The sequence below is a fragment of the Lygodium microphyllum genome, chromosome 30, assembly GCF_053477565.2.
Source record: "Lygodium microphyllum isolate KBCC chromosome 30, Lygodium_microphyllum_v1.1.10, whole genome shotgun sequence".
In the NCBI taxonomy this organism is placed as follows: domain Eukaryota; kingdom Viridiplantae; phylum Streptophyta; class Polypodiopsida; order Schizaeales; family Lygodiaceae; genus Lygodium; species Lygodium microphyllum.
Genome location: NC_141164.1, coordinates 29,844,573 through 29,866,904, shown reverse-complemented (window position 1 = coordinate 29,866,904; position 22,332 = coordinate 29,844,573). Strand labels below are relative to the sequence as shown.

The 22,332-nt window shown below is 42.6% G+C and overlaps 1 protein-coding gene across 1 annotated transcript in view; it reads right to left on the bottom strand.

The window, feature by feature from the left end:
• LOC148009669 (lysophospholipid acyltransferase LPEAT2-like) overlaps positions 1-2,646 on the bottom strand; it is a 35,388-nt gene extending 32,742 nt beyond the window's left edge. Inside the window, exon 1 of the mRNA XM_087672444.1 lies at positions 1,533-2,646. Coding sequence (XP_087528570.1) covers positions 1,533-2,155 — 623 coding nt within the window. The 5' untranslated portion in view covers positions 2,156-2,646. The remainder of the gene's footprint in view (positions 1-1,532) is intronic.
• Positions 2,647-22,332: the final 19,686 nt, after the last annotated feature.

Here is a 22,332-nt window from a genome sequence, read left to right as displayed (position 1 = left end):
CTCAACTTCACAACTACAAATGGCCACAATAAATTGTTTCTTGCTCAACCACGATATGCATGAGCTACCAAGCACGAGGTAAAAACCACTTGTGGATACACGAGTGTTGTAACAATCAACCCAAAAAAGCATGTAAATCTAGCAATAATCATTCCCCCTCGAGATAAAACACCCCAAGGTGCTAAGTACCACTTAAGTAGCAAAAGATTCACTTTACTACTTGCCAATGCTTTAGTGTTTGAGTGGCTATGCATAAACTTGCTTATCTATGAGACATATCATGCCTTGTAATGCATACATAAATCAAGCATCCAACGGCCTGCTAATAGAAAAAGACATCACAACAATCTCCAACATTATGAAGACTCAACTCCAAACCTATCTCCATAGGAGTAGTAATAGGCTTGCAATCCTCAAAACCGAATCTCTACAATAATATCTCAACATACTTTGTTTGACACAAAGCAATACCTTCATCACACGGCTTGAATTGAATGCCCAAATAATGATGCAATAGGCCCAAATCTAACATATCAAGCATTGCATTCAACTCGGCCTTAAAATCAGTAATATGTGTCTCATTATTCATTAAGACCAATTAGCAACATGTCATCAACATAAAACACAATTATCAAAGACACATCATTCTCATGTCAAGTATATAGGTACTCTCAAATGGACTATCTTGAAAACCACATACAAAATGGCACCAACAGATTGGGAAATCATCATTACTGCTACAATACACCCCCAATTTTCCAATCCAGCATCAATTTGAGTTATCATGTAAATAAATCATTAGGGCCTTGCTGTTGGCCTTATTCAAATGAGTGCATAACTATGAGAGAGTCTGAAAACATTCCTTGAGCTTTCAAACTCATCATTCACCAAGCTGGAAATTGGATGGTGTAAACAAGTTGAAATCGTGGATCAACTTTGGCCATCTATGCTGAACAAGTCCTTGTCTCTTCATAGGTAAATCTAGCTAGCTAATGCTACCACTGCCTGTAAGCAGGTATTCTGACTAAAAACTGCATGCATGCACTAAACTAAGCTACTGAGATCATGTCAAGTTAGCATCACAAGACAGGTCCTAAAAACAGAATGCCACATACTGAATCTCAGGCCTAGCCTGTAAGCATTATCCACAGCGAACCAATATTGCTCCTGAAAAGTGATCATCTAATTCCAACATTCTAGGCACTATTCAAGAGCAGCTGGAATGCCAGACTCCACCCCCCAATAAGCTAGAGTTACCCTAGGTCAATACCAGTCCCTGACTCTCTTGAACATCATGAGTTTATGTGATTTTATCCCTATGAATCACAGTTTGAAATGACTTAATCCCCATGTCTCTCAATTCTAGCACTTTCTACCCCCAATTCTCTTTTTGATTCCCCTCAAACCCAAGCATCCACATTCCTTTACTTAATGCTTGAATTCCTGCACCAGAGTGGGAGCGACAGAACTATTAAAAGTTAACCTGCATCTTTCCAATACTTCAAAGATTCAGAGGTAGAGCTCATGATTACCCAAAGCAGAAGAGAATGAATCTACCAAGAAGTCGTGTAGTGTACAAGAGATTTCGCCGCCACCTCGGCATTGGCAAATGCCTGTCTTTCCAGCCAAGTAGCAGCAGCTTCGCCAAGAGCAACCCAAACAGTGTGGTAAGGAGGATGACCATCAGCCTGATGATTGCTAAAGGCAGGCATAACACTACTTTGATCCATTCGTACAAATTTGAAATATCTTCTGTGTGATTCCTGAAAGGGTCAACAGCTGGCAGCCCCCCTAACATAGGCTGATCTCCCAAAAAGCCATACAGTGGATGTGATTCATACTGACACTGTTGCTGGCAGCTATTGCCTGCACTTCTACTGATCCCAATTTCATTGTCATCCACCTCATCCACTTGTTCCTGCTGGATGTGGTCTGATGTGTCACCCTTTTCTGATCGGGCCTCATCCGAACTTGAATCACTGCCTTCTCCGAAAGCAATATCCAAAACGACGTCTGCTGATTGGGAACGGCTGCATTTGCCATTAGGCAACTGTCTCTCTGCACGACCATTGTGCACGTACAAGAAGTCGTGAGAGTGTCCATTCCGTTCAGCTGCCAGGAGAGGAACACGATACTCCTGCACCTGGGCCATCATGTGCCAGCCGGTGACAAAACCCTAGATATGGTAATGCATGAACCAAAAGGCTCGAGAAGCGATCCCCGCTGACAAAACCCTGAATGTTACAATGCCGTAAACGAAAATGCCTGAACGGTGATCAATCGAAGTCCACTGTGTGCGGTCTGATGGTGCAACTGTGCGGAGACGGGCGAGGGAGGGCGGCTGAGGCTATGGCGGTAGCAACGAGTGAGGTCCTACGCCTGCTGCTGCTCAAAAATGCTGACAGAGGGGAAGGCTTTGCGGCACACTGAAGGGGGACGGATGGGGGGCCTGAGGCGGGAAGGCGGTGATGGATCGAGAGGGAAGGATCGATCTCTGAACGGGACAGAATAATGATGCGTATCATGAGCGACAGTGATCCTTCAAAGATAGAATAGAACAATTCTGCAGATATATATAGTCTCTCTCTCTCTCTCTCTCTCTCTGATGGCAGAAATAGTCTCTCTCTCTCTCGCTGCGTCGATTTGTTGAGGCTGATGATGTGAGAGAACACGATAGCCGCGTGTAAATGCTCGTGTACCTCGCGATTGTGCGTGTTAAATGTATTTTTTTTTCATTTGCATTTACATTTACATTTATGATTTATAAATTATAGGCCATGATGGCCTCGGCGAGTCGGCGTCCTCCCAGAAAGTGCGTGTATGATCAGTGTTGGTGTTGGTGACAGTGCACATGATGTGTCCATTTTGTCTCACACTCTGTCACACACGCATATATCATGATCAATCGCAGAGGACTCTCCCTCTCCCTTCTTTCAGCCCACAAATTTAGACACATGGCCCATGGGCCCCTAGGCTCTCATACAGCAACATTTTCCTTTGAAGCTACAGCAATTTCACATGAGCTTACCTTTCCATGCATGATTCTCAAGGTTCACATCTCCACACGTAAATTCCATTCTTCAAACTCTACCAACCGTAGGCATTTTGCTTAAGGTGCGGTTTGAGTAACATCCTAAAAATAAATTACCATCGCATCTTTCCGATTGATTAGGAAACCTGGCAAATGCTATGTAGCACGCATTCCAACAATCTTGATAAAAAAATATAGCTATTTTTCCAAAATACATATTTTGAAGGTTTTTATAAACACCAACTTGCAAACAACCTACCATACATTTTCTCAATCAATACATTTTCTCACCTTTAGGAATTCTTCTCTCTCCGTTTATCCCCCCATCCCCTTCCATCCCTCGTTATGCAATCAAGACCGCGAGGGCTCTCTCTCTCTCTCTCTCTCTCTCTCTCTCTCTCTCTCTCTCTCTCTCTCTCTCTCTCTCTCTCTCTCTCTCTCTCTCTCTCTCTCTCTCTCTCTCTGTCTCTGTATGTGCATCTTTTTTTTGTGAAATACACATATATATAATCGAAGGGTGCGTCAAAATTCTCTCAACCTCAGTCCCCCCATCACCTCCGCGCCACTTGTAGAGCTAGTCTCTCCCACCATCCCCCTGCCACTCTACCATCCATTAGTCCTATCCCCTCTTGTCATCCCTCTATCTTTTCCCTTCCAACAATCCCCTACCCTATTCTCCCTAATCCCCATCTCTACAACCCCCAATCAATCCATGCTTTGTTCCCTACTATCCATTAGTCCTATCCCCTCTTGTCACCCCTCTATCTTTTCCCTTCCAACAATCCCCTACCCTATTCTCCCAAATCCCCATCTCTACAACCCCAAAAAATCCATGCTTTGTTCCCTACTATCACCTCCCAACCCCCCCCCCCCCCCCCCCCCATTTATTGATTGCAATCCTACCCCTATTAACTATAAACCTATCTTGGAAATGGATGTTTCTCATCTACACTGGAATGGCCATCCCCTATCCTAAAGTATTTTAATTTGAGCTCTCCCACATGCCCAACAAAGCAAGAAGTTCACCCTCAATATGGAGAAAATCCAAATAGAGAAGATGATTACGAATGCTATCAAAAACAAAGTCAAGAAGTAGTTGCAACAATGGACTGAGTATAATGAACAGGTAACTGAATGATAAGATTTAAAAGCTAGAGTTAAAGATTGAAGCTCAAGATGTGAGAGCTTATGAGGAGACATTTAGAGGGAGAAATATAGTGTTCTACTCAGAGATACACCATGGACCACATACTACGCTCCCACAAGTGATAAGCTATAGGTGGGAGTAAGCTTACAAGAAGAAGACACACACAAACCACAGTAACCAAGGGTCAGGAGGAGCTATAGCACATGATCTAGGTAATCTTTAGATATTAGTAGTTCACATACATGTAGGTGAATGTACATGGTGAGGAGTGCACTTTGTATATCACCATACAATAGTTCCCCCCTATGACATCCTAATACACCCCACCCAATGGGCAATCACCGTATGTGGCTTTGGATGAGGATATTTGGGAAGTCTCAAAGAAAGGAGATGTTATCTTACTAGGAGACTTTAATTCTAGGACAACCTCCCACTAGGTATCTTTCTTTGATGCATGTGAGGAGATGCTACAAGAGTAGGATGTGTTAGAGCTACAACTAGAAAGGACATCTCAAGATATAGGGGAAGTCATCGAATATGGGAGATACCTTGTGGAGATGGGCACATCACACAAATTGACCATCCTTAATGGCTTGGTGCAATATCTGGCACCTTCGCATGTTATCCCCATCGACATGGTGCTAGCACAATAGGCTATATACTCAGTTCATCGATGCCAATATCTCACATCCAAGACATCTCAATATCACTATGCCTCCTTGGAGTTGCAATGGACCATGCAAACCTATCATTCACCATTGACCTCCAATTCACTGATATGCAAACCCGTCATGCAACTCACTGATACTCGAGATACATCTTTTCTAGAGAGACAGAGGATATCTATGAAGTGGAGATCCTCAAATTGTTACATGATGCAAACCTCAGTGTTCCATTAGAAAACTGAGGTTTGCATCATTTGATGGACTTAGAGTGATCCATTAGAAAACTCCGTGTTCCATTAGAAAACTCGGTGTTTCATTAGAAAACTGAGGCTTCTCCACATTGAATCATATCCTCACACTTAGAGTGATCTTTGAGGAGGGAAGGGCTCACATTTGATGGACTTATTGCTTTCTGGCATTATTTGGCCTCTACATTGATGGGATTACTAATTATGTCTCACAAAGAGGAGACAAAAGAGCTCCACTAGTTGGCATCTACCTATTGTATGTAGGTGACATCATGTTGATTGTTGCTGACTCTCCAAAGGTACTACAAAGACACTTGGATGCATTAGATAGTGAGCTTTTGGTGGAACCTTGGTGAAACCGAGGCAATGGTATTTAATACTACACCATGATGGATTTGGAGATCAACACCTAAACTCATATATGGGCAAGAGGAGTTTGAGTATGTGGATTCTCATATGTACATGGGAATCTTATTTACAAGGCCCATCTTTTCAATGTGAGAGACAGCAGACACCAAACTGACTCACATACACACATCACTCAATGGTTTGGAGAGGATGTGGTCACTAGTATAGTTCTAGGAACCCCGCACTAAGTTGTGGCTCTTTGATACACTATTCACATCCACACTACTCTCTGGAGTCTAGATATGGGGGCCCAGTCTTGACAAATTAAGGTGCACCTATGTAGTGGCGATCAACCGCCAAGACCCACGGACCGCTTATTGTTTCAAGCGTTCCAAGCCGAGCACTAATAGCTACCTCTCACATAGTCGATGCGCCATCCATATCTACGAGTGTAATGAGCTTACCTCCTTGCCGATCGAGTTACCTCCTCTCCCGTGCACTCCAGTAGCTCCACGATCCAAGTGCAAGCTTCAAGCAATCCTCAAGATCCATGCTCCAAGCTCCATTGCAGCGAGCAAGACAAGAGAAGAGAAGAAGAGAGGAGGAGATGGAGAGCTTCTCCTCTCCGGTCCCTCACCCTCACACACTCACTCTCTCACACTCTCACACTCCCTCTCTTAAGCACAAGCTCAAGCTAGCAAGAATAATAATAATAATAATAATAATAATAATAAGAGAGCCACTTTTGGCCACACACAAGAATGAGCTTCTCATTTACTTTTCCACTTTATATACAAAACTCTAAATCCCTTCTGGACGGTCATCCCCTTATCCCCTTTTTTACATGGCCGGCCATGGCCCTTTTTTCCATTGTCCTCTTATCTTCCTAGCTTCCTTTCCACCACATGCCTACATTTACAAATTGCACGGGTGAGAGCCCGACACTCTTAAAATAAATCATGGTGCGCCTTGCGCTTTTTTACAATAGTATAGACTCACACGTTTTCTCATGTGCCCTTTTCCTTGATTTAGGACTTTTCTGTACTTCTTGTGTTTCCAAATTCTTATTGGTGCGCCTTCGTCTTCTATTTCACTTTTGCCTTAGCCTTGTCTTCTGCTTTAGATTTTTCAGCTTTTCCACCTTGTTCGTTTGAGGGTTAACATCACCCCTCTCCTAGACGAGTGCCAGTTCCATGGCACTCACAGTCATAGGTAGCAGGCTTTAGCATGCACCGAAGAAGTGGGTGGCAAGGACGTCTATGGTTGCCTTGGAGGATTTCTGGTGGTGGGCAGATGAAGGTTGTTGGGGCCACATTGTTGGTGTGGGTGGCTGGTGGTAGGGTGGTTGGAGTTGGGGGTAGGTTTGTTCACTATTGGGAATTGCATTGGGCTGGCACAGGTATTGGTTTTTGGGGATTCTGCACATGACGATTCTTGGCAGGCTTGGAGGATGATAAAGGATTAGATTTCAGAGTTGAGTGTCGATGAAGAGCGAACGACACTTTCGTTGGAGTCTTCAATACCTGCAATTGAAAACCTCTCATATGTGGTCTCTCCCTCGGGGTAGTGCTAGTCTTCTTTATCGTGCACAAGACGTAGTTCAATTAGTTTGGGAGACAGGTCGAACTCTAAGCAAGCTCAGAGTATTGTCTTGTACTTGAGGACCCAAACTATGTATATATTTCAGTGCAAATATTATGTGAGTGCTCGTGCATACTTAGATATTACGTAGTTAGAAGACCGCGGGCTAGTTCCTCGTAACAACGTGTGGATGAAGCAAAGTTGTCCATGTTAAGAAGAAGTACACATGAAGGTGTATGAGATATCCTTTGCGTTGTGACAGCATGATGTAGCATAATCAAATACATTGACACCGAAATTTCGGTAGCTGGTAGTTACTGGGCTTGCTTGACGAGTATGGTGTACTTTTCATGGCCATTCGTGCGGTGCTTACCATGATCGATTGCAATGATACTAAGGCGAAGTGCAAAAAGGAATCGTGCAAATGGGTCAAGGTGACAGGTCTAACCATAGACGAGACAAGCTCCCTAGGTATGTCCTACCCTTGATGTGCCCTGAATAATTGTGGAGGATATGTAGAGGGCTACGGGACTAGGGACGGAGCCAGCCGACCAAGGTCACCGGGTGTACCTAATTTGAGGACCCCTAGGTGTCATGCTATGATTGTGAGTACTTTTCTTTTCTTTTCTTTTCTTTTTTATTTTTATTTTTATTTTTATTTTTCTTCTTTCCTTTTCTTTCCCACACTTATTTTCTTTTTAAAAAAAAAGAATAACATGAGTACAACCATTGCAATACGTCGAGGTCATAGCCTTTCAATTGGATTGGGAAATGTCGAGATTCAAAGGCTACGAAACTGGATATTACAGCGATGATTGTGTCCCAGCCTTGTTGCTAGAGGAATAGTTGTTGAGATGGGGAGATACACTGGAGATTTTGCAAAACCTCTTTGTAGTAATGTGCGATGTTGGTACAATTGAGGTAATAGCTGCCATGAGTGCCAGGTGTAGAGTTTGACCCAGAACGAGAAAGTGGCCATTGATCATGCTTTGGGCCATGCAATGTGGGCGATCGGCAAGGGTGATTTTCGCTTTCGACGGTGTGGCTTCGTCATGGCTCTTTATGAGGTTGGTGGTCTTGAGGTGACTTGGGCATTGAATACTTTCGTACAGAGACCTGTGTCGTTCTGCATCCACTTGACACTTCGTGAGAGTATATGCAAGTCACATGCATCAATTATAATGAATCGATGCAACCCAAAAAGATATTACTTTATCAAAATCGTATGGTGCTGACTGTGATGCATATCCTCAACACTTGTTAAAGACGTGATATATATTAATAGTAGGTATGGGAGGTTTATGCAGTTGGGAAGCTTGTCCTGTTAACCACTTAAGGACAAAAAGTCATGACAAAATGGCATTTGGCAAGCAGCTTATACACATAAGGCCTATTCTATTTGTATGAGGCGTGGTGAATTTGGATGATCAGACGACTGGGGCTATGGCGATGGTGGGCTCCTGTTAGGCTGGGCGAGGAAGATATCGGCCGGGACTTGAATGGTGTAGTCCCTGGCCACAGCAGTTTCAAGAACGCTTTTAAACAATTCATCAAATTCCCGCTTGTCTCTAGCTTCCTTCTCCTCTTTCGAGCAACTGGTGCCTGAGCATCTGGTGGGGGCCTGCAAGGCCGGAGTTGCCACCCCCTGGGCATTCCCTTGAGCCTTTGTTTTCCTGGCCTTGGAAGTTTTTGGTCTGCGTCTGGGGTGATGTCGCTTAGGGCCTCTTTTTGGTGTGTACCTCTTAAGGGTAGGCAAATATCGCTCTGGTGGAGGTGCTCGTGCCTTATACTCCCTTCTACGAAGGAGAGCTTCCTTACATGCCAGCTGCATTGTGTGCTCCATGACGGCTACTGTGGGAAAATCTACAAAATGTGAACCAAGGTTAGACTTTGCGGCAGGATAGAATTATTTTCATGGAAGGGATTAAATAGTGGATTATCAAGCACACATGAGGAGGGGTGATGTGAGGCATGCAATGTTTGTTGTAGAGGGACTCCCCCCATGATGATATTCGTCCTACTTCGACTGTGAGGATTATTCCAGCCATTAGTAGATCTTGGCTTATGCTAGGATAGAATTATTTTCATGGAAGGGATTAAATAGTGGATTATCAAGCACACATGAGGAGGGGTGATGTGAGGCATGCAATGTTTGTTGTAGAGGGACGCCCCCCATGATGATATTCGTCCTACTTCGACTGTGAGGATTATTCCAGCCATTAGCAGATCTTGGCTTATGCTAAGTTGCGTGGACTGGTTGTCATGGAGTGGAGCAAGGCTCGTCCCTGGAAGGATAGACCGAAAAGGGAAAATGTGTATAGAAGGGGACGATACCCCATCTACGCCATCAGAGATGTTGGTCAGTGCTTCCTATGGTAGTAATGAGGGTTGCGTGCCCTCCACCTAGAGGAAGGAATGGTCACACGACTTCTAGATGTGTGGTGAGAGGAGGACCTGAGGAGCTCAGCCTGTCAAACCCAACTCTTCTCCCTGCGCTTGACTATCATTGCTTGTGTGTGTTGATATTATCTATATAGGGTCACAAAACTCATTGTTTATTTATGTACATATTTACAAATCCATGTCACTTCATGAGGATAAAAACCAATTGAACTTAGGATTGTACTAGAGTGTGGCACACACATCCAATACTTGTGGCTGCTTACTCAATAACGATATATATTTTGCAACATCGAGTAGCAGGGTACCTTGTCCGAGTCTACTGGCAACATGTAACTCCTCCTCAGTGAGAACCTTATTAGACAGAGAGTTCTCTCAGCTAGTTCCAGCTAAGTCCGTACCCCGAATGGTAGTCAGCACTAAAAAGGAAGTTGGCGCCACATAAGTTGGGTCTCTTTGAGACTGCCATTTGACCAATCGCTCCTCTGAGACTGTCATAATCTGGGCTCCTAGTTCGGCCATTGCAAAGCGGTTTTCAAACCAACGTTTTTCAAATTGACTTGACTCTCTGATTGTCGCTTTAGTTGCTCTATCTCTAAGAGATTTGGTTGGCAAAGCACATCATTGAATGTCACAGTTAAGCGTAGTTTGTCGGCTTCCTCGTCAAAGATGAGTCACATGCGTTCATACAAGAGCCTGTCATAGTGCTCGTCAATATGTTCTTGCTCTTCCCAGGATAGGGGAAATGGCAAGTATTCCCCAAGCTACTTCTTGGAGAATGCACCCCATGTCCGCAGGGATGTAGACACGTGCAATTACTTTGAGTTTAGCATCCAACTCAATTAAGCATTCTATGATACTTCTATGTTCAACGAGGGCTTGCTTAGTTGCTATCTCATGCAAGGTTCTAGGAGTTTCCCTAGGCTTTAACATAGCTGGGGGCTCATGCCTAGATGAGCAAGATTGGTCAACGCTAGGATTGCTTATGCTCTTGGGGTTTCCATGTTTCTCTTGAGGCCTTGCTACTATTGTGTCATGGTTCTCCTTGGACGTGACCAATATAGACTTGCCACCTTGTTGCGACAGTGTTGTATCCACTCTTGATTGGTCAATGCGAGTTCTGTTGTCAGTGGATTGAGTGTTGCAAGCAACAGTTGATGGTAATGGTTGCTTTGATTTTTTAGAGCACATGGATGCATCTGAGGTTTCACCGCTACTAGGAGAGATGGCAATGGGTTCATTCATGGATAGACTCGATGCTTTATTCCTCAGCTCTTCGGCACTCTTGGTCTCGATCTTCTTGGGGTCTACAACCACTTGCAACTGCCATTGTTGTTTTCATTATTTTCTTTTGTTTTTCTTAGGCAATCGAGGTGTATCCCTTGAAGACTCGGGACCTTGAACTAGGTCAGTCGTTGATGTGCTTGCCTGGGCCTTAGCACTCTCTTTCTCTAGTGTGCTCTCATGGGACTTAGCTGTGACTTGCTGAACAGCCTTGCTAGATTGATTGATCAAATGCGCCATCTCCTTGGCCACATCTTCAAGAGGCTTCTCCTTAAGCATAGGCTTTAGGTGCTTTGGAACTGCTGGAGTTGTCAAGGATGTTGATTGCGACACCTCCTCTACAGGTGAATGGTTGAGGACACATTCTGCAAGGGGCGTTGTCACGGCCAAGGCTGTGACTGCTGTGATCCCTGATTGGAAGTAGTAGCAACTAGTTCAATGGAGTGGCTACTATTGGTGGATTGTGGTGTCAAGTTCTTTTGTTGCCCTTTGAGCATTCACTTGTGTAGATCAAGCATAAGTTGATCTAGTCACATTAGGTTGCACATGCATATCCTTGGGCTGAGAGCTATGGGTGGTGTCATGTCCCACCTCTTGGACATTTGGAAGCTTAAATGGAGATAGAGATTGAGATTGAGCAGCTGCACTTGACGGCTGTTGTTGTGCTTCATGTGTCCATTTTGGAAAAGAGGGTTTAGGAGACTTGGGACTTCTAAGTGGCTTTAACACTGGTTGGGAGATTTATTAGTGGCTGTTAGATGATTCTGCCATTTGCTTTATTGAGCATTTAGCCTTGCCATGAGCAATGTTGTGCCTATGATGCTTGTTATCCACTTAGGAAATCAAAGGCTCATTGGGCACTAGTGGCTTTTGCATACCCTCAATGATTATATTTGATATCTGCTTGTCAAGCATGCTAGGCTAAGGATCTACCCTTCGATTAGTCTTGTTTGGTTTCTTGATTTTGATCATGAGGGGCTTGGTCACTCCAATGTTTTTGACTCGAGACTTGGTTTTTCAGATGATAGAGGAGGTATAGCAGGGGGTTTTGGTATCCAAATCCATCGGTTACCTGTGTAATACCCTTGAGCACGTAGCAATGCGTTGGACATCCATCTCGGCGTTGTGTTGGCTCTCCATCAATGCCTTCCTCTATAAGGCTTGGGCTTCTTTTGGGGTCTTTTACGATATTTGTAAGTCTAAAGCCCATCCTTGGCATTGTCTCCTGACCTTCTTGTTTCAAGCATGGCCTCACTCAGTGGTTCTCGTTGTTCAACCTGTGCTTGTATCAACTCTTTCAATAGGTCCTTGCTCTCATTACTAGGCTTGCCTGTTATGTCAGGACCTTCCTTGCCTATCCCTCGAGGTTCGATGAGGTCACTCTTGCTAAAGGTTGTGACTATCCTCACTCCTGGTAGTGTCAAGTGTATCCTCTGTGCTACATAGTCAGCCTCACACTTGGTCGCCCTTTTGAAAGGTCTTCCTAACAGGGTTTCTTTTCCACAATTAGCACCATTTGGAGGCATATGGAAGAGGATAGACAAGCTTTCCGTTTCAATAGTTACAAGGATTTTGCACTTCCTTATAAGTGATTGTGAGTGTCCCCCATAAGGACTAAGAGTTGCACTAGTTGGTGTGAGCTTTAGTTGGCCTAGTATGGTCCATGCGTCATAGGTCAAGATATTAAAATTGGCTCCTTCATCAATGAGGGCATTGACAGTGTACTCTCTTTTTGCGATGAGTTTGACCTTAAGATAAGCAGGTGGTACTACGTCTTCGTCTTCCAGGTCTTGGCTTGTAAATTCAAGCCTTCCAATACATGCCCTTGAGTCCCCAATTACACGACCACATGTGGACTCTCCACAAATTTCTTGGGTCATTTGTGCAATGTCATTCAAGGTGCATCTATCTTCAAGACTGTCATGTCTAGTCATTCTCGCAATTGTAGCTTGAGGTTGTTGCATTTCGCTTTGACTGGATGCAGCCTGGACGCAATCTATACATGTTTTTGTGGTATGGCCTTTTTGTCCTTGTAGGCTAGATTGGCCCATTGAGGTTCCAGGGTCTTTGTTTGTCTTTGTTCAGGTATGGAAAATTGGTTGCTCTTTTGCAAGTGTGAATCCATGCTTGTGTAGAGCCATTACTACAGTAGGATCTAATTTGGAGGACCTGTCACGGGGCGCATTTTCTCTCCACCCTACTTGGGGGAGGTGCTTATTTGTCTTCTTTTTCTTTGTTTTTTCCTACCCTAATTCATCCAAATCACAAGGCAAATACCTACACTACTCCAACATGCTTTTCCAAATCCAAAAAACCAAAAACCTACTTGCTAAGGAGATCAAATACCTCTTCAAACTCCCTCGCTTCCTACCTATCTATCTCAAGCACCGGTTCAGGGAAAACCCTACTTCAATGCTCGATTCGAAGCGCATAAGCACTCAAGGTTGGAATCCGTTGGTCCCGGCAATGGAACCAATATGTAGTGGCGATCAATCGCCAAGACCCACGAACCGCTTATTGTTTCAAGCATTCCAAGCCGAGCACTAATGGCTACCTCTCACATAGCTGACACGCCATCCATATCTATGGGTGTAATGAGCTTACCTCCATGCCAATCAAATTACCTCCTCTCCCGCACACTTTGGTAGCTCCACGATCCAAGTGCAAGCTTCAAGCAAGCTCCATCCTCAAGCTCCATGCTCCATGCTCCAAGCTCCATTTTCGCGAGCAAGAGAATAGAAGAAAAGAGAAGAGAAGAAGAGAGGAGGAGATGGAGAGCTTCTCCTCTTCGGTCCCTCACCCTCACACACTCACTCCCTCACACTCTCACATTCCCTCTCTCAAGCACAAGCTGAAGCTAGCAAGAAGAAGAAGAAGAAGAAGAAGAAGAAGAAGAAGAAGAAGAAGAAGAAGAAGAGGAGAGCCACTTTTGGCTACACATAAGGATGAGCTTCTCATTCACTTTTCAACTTTATATACAAAACCCTAAATCCCTTTTAGGTGGTCATCCCCTTTTTTACATGGCCGGCCATGGCCTAGGTCCTTTTTCCCATTGTCCTCCTATCTTTCTAGCTCCCTTTCCACCGCATGTCTACATTTACAAATTGCACGGGTGAGAGCCCGGCACTCTTAAAATAAATCATGGTGTGCCTTGCGCTTTTTTACAATAGTATAAACTCGCACCTTTTCTCATGCGCCTTTTTCCTTGATTTAGGACTTTTTTGCACTTCTTGTGTTTCCAGATTCTTCTTGGCGCCCCTTCGTCTTCTATTTCACTTTTGCCTTGGGCTTGTCTTGTGCTTTAGATTTTCTAGCTTTTCCACCTTGTTCATTTGAGGGTTAACAACTTATGATAGATGGAGGTTGATGGAGAGATCCCTGGTGTCCCCAATGGCATCCAAGATGATCAAATGTAAGGCCTCAATTCCATATGAGATTGTCAAAGATAAGTTAACGCCTACATCGATTATTGTGGTAGAGGCCCTCACTCAATTAGTCACATGCATACATAGCCTATGGGACTTACCCAGACATACATATGCATGGTTGGCTCTAGAGTCCTTTAGGAAACTTGCCAAAAAGGGTGATACTTCATGTTGTATGCATAGATGTCAGCCTAGTTTGAGCTAAATGGCTTTAGCATGGACAGGTTACCCCCCTTCTAGTACTCTCTTGACACAACCTCTTGATTTGAGTAGGTTAGAGATTCAGAAGATCATCATCAGGATGGATCTTACCCAATAGGATATAAGGTGAACATGACTGATTCCAATGCAAGAGTTGGGGACAAAGACAACTTTCTACCCTAAGCATTTTCTTCATACTACAAATGATGATTTATTATTCGCTTGAGATACATGAACCCCCACCTTTCACATGGGATCAAATGCCCTACTAGCTAGTTGCACACCTCCTCACATTGGTTGGAGATCGAAATTGGCAAACATAGATCCCACATGCCACCAAAGGAGTGCATATGCCAAATATGCTAGTTAGAGCTAGAGATAGAGGAGCATTATATGTGCCGCTGCCTAGCTTGTTATGAGGTATGGGGTGGTTTCCACCATTTGTTTAGACATGGATTTAAACCACTATCTAGAGTTATGGATTTTATTGATTAGTGATGCATTCACTCTTTCATTTTGAGATATGATGGTTTCGTGATATACGACTGCTCTAGGATGTTGAGGCCCTTCCTAGAGGCAACTCATAAATTCTTTATGAGGGAGACTTAAGAGACCTTAGTACAACTATACCTTGAGTCCACATAGGAGAGTCTCTCATTGCCACAACTCACACATAGATAGGGAGTACTAATTGATTGAGCCTTGATGCAAATACCGATGATATCTTCATAGGTAGATATAGGAGATTACCACTAATAGTTTCCTTCTTATTTACTTTGCACTACATGTTTTGCTCAGATAGTTGTACCAACATTACACATTATTGTAACTCATGGTCTCATAGGTCATTTTGGCATTTTGCAAACATTTATATATCATTTCATTTCATTGTTCTCTCTCTCTCTCTCTCTCTCTCTCTCTCTCTCTCTCTCTCTCTCTCTCTCTCTCTCTCTCTCTCTCTCTCTCTCTCTCTCTCTCTCTCTCTCTCTCTCTCTCTCTCTCTCTCTCTCTTTGTGTGCCTACAAGAATGGGAAGAAACACAGTGGCTCAAAAGGTGCAAGAAGCACGATAAGGAGAGGAAGCTTTGTGTAGGTGTTGATAGAGAACTTGCAATGCATTGTTTACAACGCTAGACTCTAGTGAACAAGATTTAGGCTACAATCCTTTCCTATAGTGCACACAACAAAACTCTTCTCAAGCCATAGTTTCCTCCTTGATCCATAGTCATTATTGCACAATTTGATAGCAAAGGAGTGCAAATCAAGTGCTCCAGGGCTCAATAGGTAGGAAAGGAGGAGGGGTGATAAATCTTTGCAATGGTGGGGATCTCTCTCTCTCTCTCTCTCTCTCTCTCTCTCTCTCTCTCTCTCTCTCTCTCTCTCTCTCTCTCTCTCTCTCTCTTTGTGTGTGCATGAACCAAAGTCCCGAATCTCCTCTCCCTCCTTTGTAGCCTCCTCATCTCCCTTTTTCTCCTTTATTTGCAACTACGTTCTCAGCCATCAATGATGGAGGAGGCCCTCAAACAAAGAGAGTTACAAGGGTAGGACCATTGGATGGGCATGTTGGATCTAGTGAGTCTAGAGCTATGCAAGAGCATCTTCTTTCATATCCATCTCCTTCCATCCTGCATTGTGTAATTGAGGCCCAAGGGGCTTCTTTTTTTCTTTGTAACGAGTCTTGGGTCTCTCTCTCTCTCTCTCTCTCTCTCTCTCTCTCTCCCCTTTTTGTAATCTCCTCGTCCCCCTCTTTCTTCTCTATTTGCAGCTACATCCTCAAGCTGGCAAGAATGGTGGAGGCCCTCAATAGAGAGAGTTGTAAGGGTAGGGCCATTGGAAGGGCTCTACAAGAGCGTCCTCTTCATGGGGACTCCAACCAAGCTATATATGATGCCTTGTGTGTGTGTGTGTGTGTGTGTGTGTGTGTGTGTGTGTGTGTGTGTGTGTGTGTGTGTGTGTGGCAATGCATGCATTCAAGTCCTAAACTAATCTCCTCTCTCCTTTTTGTAATCTCCTCATCCCCCTCTTTCTTCTCTATTTGGAGCTACATCCTCAACTAGTAAGATTGGAAGGGCCTATTAGATCTAATGAACCTAGAGCTCTACAAGAGCATCCTCTTCCATGGGGACTCCAACCAAGCTACCTACAATGCCTTCGACACCAACGTGACCAATGTGCAAATCGGGCAAGTACATTAGCCACTTCCACTTCTCGATGAATGAGTTCTTCCATACTACTACCACTTCTTAGAATGTGTTCTTTTGGAAGGCTATGATGGCCCTTTGAGTGGTTTATCACAAATTTGCATCACAATAGGATCTCCTCTTGCACAATCTAGCAAGCAACGATTATAAAGTTAATATTCTCCTCTCTTTATGGTCTACTCAAGATATTATCATGCATTGTGAATTTGGCTTCTCACCATTAGGATATATGTGGTCCATTGAGAAGCATAGTTGGTATAGCAAAAGGGTATATGAGACAATAGCATGTACAAAGATTTCCATTCTCATGTGCATCAAAATATGCAAGGGAAAAGGAGATGATAATAGGTATAAGGAGGATTTTGCATATGTCATCATGTGTGGGAAGGGGGTGTAATATTCCCGCCATAGCGCTTCATATCAAGAAACGAATTCCAGCTTGAGGCATTTTGAAAAATTACTCATCGAGCTGCCACATAAGTGACTGCATGTAATTTTCTTGATATTGAGTCTCACATTAAATCAATTCTATAATTCGACATGAGAAGATGCCTCAATGTTCCCAGTCAACAAAAAGCAAAGACACATCGTAAATAATATTATGATGGCTTGATCATATAATTTTTCCTCCATTATATTTGATTTATCATTCCCGATTTTTTTTAATGCATTGAGGATCGCATTGACTTCGTAACTGCAAGACAAATTGCAAAAGCCTCAATTGGTAGACGAAGAACATACAAGAACAAGAATGATATTGAGTAAGTTAAATATCAAAGAGTATGCCATGACTTTATATGCTGGATAAGTCGTGAAGTAACTAGGCCAAAAACCACCAGATGAAGTTGTTTTGAAAAGAAAAAGACATCTTCGAAAAAATAGGCCAAAAAACATGACATTTTTGAGACGCCTAGAGAGAGGGAAGGCATTAAATAATCATCCCTATGCCACCATCCAACAGGTAAGCAATCAAAATAAATATTTAATACAGCTCAATTGGCTCTTGACAAGTAGCTAAAAGAATCAGTAGACTGCATACTCTCCCTCATGCCTATAAATACACCCTCTCTCCTTCTTAAAAAAAGCAGGAAGAAAGACCTCCTGATGATAGAAAAATTTCTCTACTTCTCTTATCCATTGAAGCTTGAGCCTTGAAAGAGGAAAATACCCCCCTTCTACCTCATTTTCATTTTCTCTATCCCCTACTACGCCTTCACCCCATACGACCATACCGCTAAGCGAAACGCTTGTGAAATTTTTCTGGATGACTATCAACTCTCCCTGAACTACGGCGTCAACTTTTCTTGACATCCATGGCTTCGTAAGGTCGCTGAAATTCAAAAAGCACATTTGAAGCAATGGAGTAAGAAACACGACCAATGGAGAAAATGACGTTGTACGAATCAGTGAGGCTCTCATTACAGCAAACCTGAGAGAGGTAACATCTCGTTATTTGGAAAAAATTAATGTTTTATAAGCTTATCACTTTATTTGTCTTTAAACAATTATAAATGTATTCTAATGAAAATGCATATAAACTGCCATTTAGAAAAAGAACCCAAGTAATATAATAATTAACTATTCAGTGAAAAGACTCTTTCACTTGGAAAATGATTATATGTCTATCATTAAGAAAATATTTTAATTATGGTTTATTTCGCGATATTATTGTTATTTAGTTAGAGACACATGTGATCATAATAACTGTAGTAGTTAGATCTGATTGTAAATATATAATTAGAATAATAAGAGGAAAGATTGCGTTATGCCTCCTCGACCACGGCTACACGTAGAACCCTGCTCCAAGGGGGATTGCTTTGTACCATCGCGAGGAGCTTTGGATTGGCCCCAACGGCGAGAAGTCACTCGGTGAGGAATCCGTTTGGCAAAAGGAGGTGAGAGTGCTAGGGGGGATCTGGCCATAAACCTCTCGATCGCTCCTAAGGGATGAAAATCTTGGAGGCTTTTCTTCTGTGTAGACAAAAGGGATTTTTTGGTGAATGGAGGTTTATCTTTTGCATAGGCAGAAGGAAAAAATCATTGGAAATAACTTTGCAAAATAATAAATAAATATGTTTTGCCAAAATCTGTCTTTATGTTGTGCTACAAAATTACACGAAGGAAACTATGATGACGGGTTAATCAACAAAGCTGCTTTTATATGCCATAACTTAATGCGATAGGTAATTAGAAAAGTAAAGAAAACCATTTGTGGGAAGTGGATGGACGAGATCCCTGACGGATTCGACCTACGGATGGTTGGTCCTCCCAGTAAGTTGGGAGCTTCTCTCAAGAGATTGAATGAAACGTTAATTAGGGAAAATTAGGTAGAGCCGAGCGTTGACTTACCTAGGGTTAGGTCTTTAGACCTTGATTAGAAATTATCTTGGGGGAAAGGTGCGACAATTGTGCCAGTAGTTCCTTAAGGTTCCCTGAATCCTAACTAATTATTATTGGAAAAAAGCGTTGCACTCCATGAGCCAAGGGTAACTACGATCGCTCCAGTCAGACGAGAAGCACTTGTGGGACACCTCTGATGGAGCTACTGATGTATCGAGACCTCAAATTAGAACCTTGAGCTTGCAAGTTGATCCTCGTGTTACGGGGTGGACTCTAGGAAACCTAGATGATAGACCCCGTGCATTCTCGCGAGTGCCGAGCAAAGCCGTCTAGGATAGTTCCCCGATGAACCACTAAAACGTGTTGTTAGGGAATTGTTAGGCAGGCATGTGACAGGGGGCTTTGGATGGACCTTTTTGCTATGTTTTTGGAGAACACACACACACACACACACACACACACAACTTTACTTTACTAAACTTATGATTTTTTTTCAAATTATAATTTAAAAACTCCTTTTGTAAATAGAATCCTATAAATTTTACTGAATACAATACCCTTTCTTTTGAACTCATGTGGCATCTTACATGTTCTATTGAGTGGACCCCCCTAGTTATCAATGAATTCCAAAAAAATTCACTTAGATAGATACTCAAACAAGATAACAATAAGAAGATGTGTTTTTAATGATCATATGACACTATTAGAATTGGTAGGGGGTGGCAGGGTGGGTTACACATCCATGCTAAATAGATAGCTTGACATCCAACCCTATGTGGGTGTAGCATATATGTGTATTGTGTGCTGCATGAAATTAGTGAGTGTATGTGATATTTTATGACCATATGACATAGATAGAACAGGGCTCGAGGAGGGGTGCACATCTATGTTATACAACATCTTCACAAATTAGTAAGGTACAATTAGTAGCTTATGAGAGAGAGAGAGAGAGAGAGAGAGAGAGAGAGAGAGAGAGAGAGAGAGAGAGAGAGAGAGAGAGAGAGAGAGAGAGAGAGAGCATTGCATATTCTCACTTCAGAGGCACTTTGACACCCGCTTGTGTGGGTCTAGCATGGAGCATATACTTATGTACCACAACCATGGATGTACACCCATACTAAATGTAATTGCCATGTTTCATATGCAAATTGTGAAAGGTGTGTATGGAGTTGAAATAAGAGGGAGTGTGCACAATATAGTATTTTTCTCCACACACATCGATAAGCTCACATAGGTTCTAACACACACAAAGCGTACATGGTATATGCTCTCTAACTTTGGACCCTAGCCCCAAAGCATGATAGTTTTCAAAATTTCCTTTCTTGAGATGGTATTCTACTCACTTTGGCTACCTTTTAAAGCATTGATGCTTAGTCACCTACACCCACACACACACACACACACACACACACACTCTCTCTCTCTCTCTCTCTCTCTCTCTCTCTCTCTCTCTCTCTCTCTCTCTCTCTCTCTCTCTCCCCCAACCCCCTTGGGGTGTAGTTTATGGGGGATTTTTTTTTTTTGGGTGGTGGTAAGACATTATTGCTTTATAGGCTCCCCAAAGACCCGCGCTTGCACTAATAGGCTTGTGCATTGAGTGGAGTGGCAACTACTCAATTTAGTGGACCAAAAACTAGAATGGATGATTCTTCTACTAGTTTGAAGTGATTGTACACTCCAAACACATACATGAAGATGTGCGTAAGCAATTCGCCCTTGAAAGATGGTTCATTTTTCTCCAATCAAGAAGCTTGTGCGTAAAGAGCTCTAAGGGGGCTAGTAATATGGCACATTTTCTAAATTCGTAGGACTTTTTTCAACATTCACTAAAAGTGCTAGTATGATTTGTTCACAATGCTATGACAAAGTTGCAAACCATTTTTTGAGCAGTTTCATGCCATATTTGGTATCATGGTTGAGCTCCTCTAAATTTTACAAGTATTGGAAAACAATCATTGAGGGAAGGCACACAAGTGCCAAGACAAAATGTCATAGGCATGCTAATATTGTGATAAGCTTTGAAACCCTACTGACAAATCACAAGGATCCACCTTATTCCAAGCTAATTGCTTCACCCTTCACAAGTGCTAGATTACAAAGTTGCATGTATATCATAAAACACAATAGCATTGGGGGACTACAAGTTTATTGGCCCCCTTTAATTTCATTGTTTGTGGATGTGAGTAAGCACGAAAGTGGAGCTATAATGAGGTTCATAATAACGAGCTTTGCATGATTGATCCACATCTCCAAAAAAAGTCTAAGTCAATTGAGTTGTGGTCATCTAAAATCATAGCTACCCATTTTCTTGCATTACAAGACCTATGTGGTTGTGCTTCAAAAAAAAATCTCACTTTATGAAGCTATTTACATTACATAATCCATTGTGATTATCTTGTATAATTAGTTGCCTTAAATAAAGTAAGTGTTTACTTTTTGTTTTGAGTTACTATATGGAAGTGTACTAATTATCATGTTGGATGTAGGCTAAGAAAAGTTTGAAAATCTCTCTAACTAGCAAATGAGGATATATGTTTTCTTATCCTTGAGGCGTTTCACTAAATCACATTATTTTCGATCCCTTTTATGAGATAGAATTGCATTGGTTAGCATTAGCATGAATGAGAGTTCTACAAAATTTTTAATAGCTTAGGATTTATATTTATCTTATCAAGGTTAAGTATCCTTGAAGTTGTTCTCCATGGTTTTTTTTTTTTGGTAGGGGCACATGCATTTTGAGTGGTTTTTAGAGAAAACTAGAACCAAGATCACATGGGGGGTTTTTGGTTTTCATGGAAAATAGGATGGTTTTGCTCAAACACCCTAGGGGCAATGTCTCTCATGGAGACATCTATACTATATTATAATTGAAGGATTTCCCCAACCCGATCCCAATCCTATGTGGCATCTATAGAAAGCTCCCAAACCTCTTTTCCTTTTTAACTACTTCTTAAAGCATTTAAAAGTAGGTTAGCTCTCACATGGGCATCAATTCTCTCTCTCTCTCTCTCTCTCTCTCTCTCTCTCTCTCTCTCTCTCCCCCCTACACACACACATGTCTACATTTATCTCATTTTCTTCAATTCCCCTCTCTCGCCTACATTTCAGCCCTCTCTTTCACATGTATGACTTTATTTTATTCTCTCAACTTGTGGTGCGTGCATGGATCGACATGTGCACAAATGACCTATAGAAGGAGAGATAGTACAATCGCAAGCAATGTCTCACTCGGAATTTGCAGCATTAGCAAGAGGAACCCTATATAGCTATAGTGAGCCAGAGAGTCCCCTCCTTAAAATAAACCCTTTCTCCTCCTCCTCCTTAGCAATGTTCATTGGGTACATCTAGCATGTTCAATTGAGAGCTTCCTTGGCTCCTCCCAAGACAACAATCTTGTCATCTGCTAGGTTTTCATTAGTTAGATCAAATCTCCACCCTGCAAATTTCTTGGTTATTCCCATG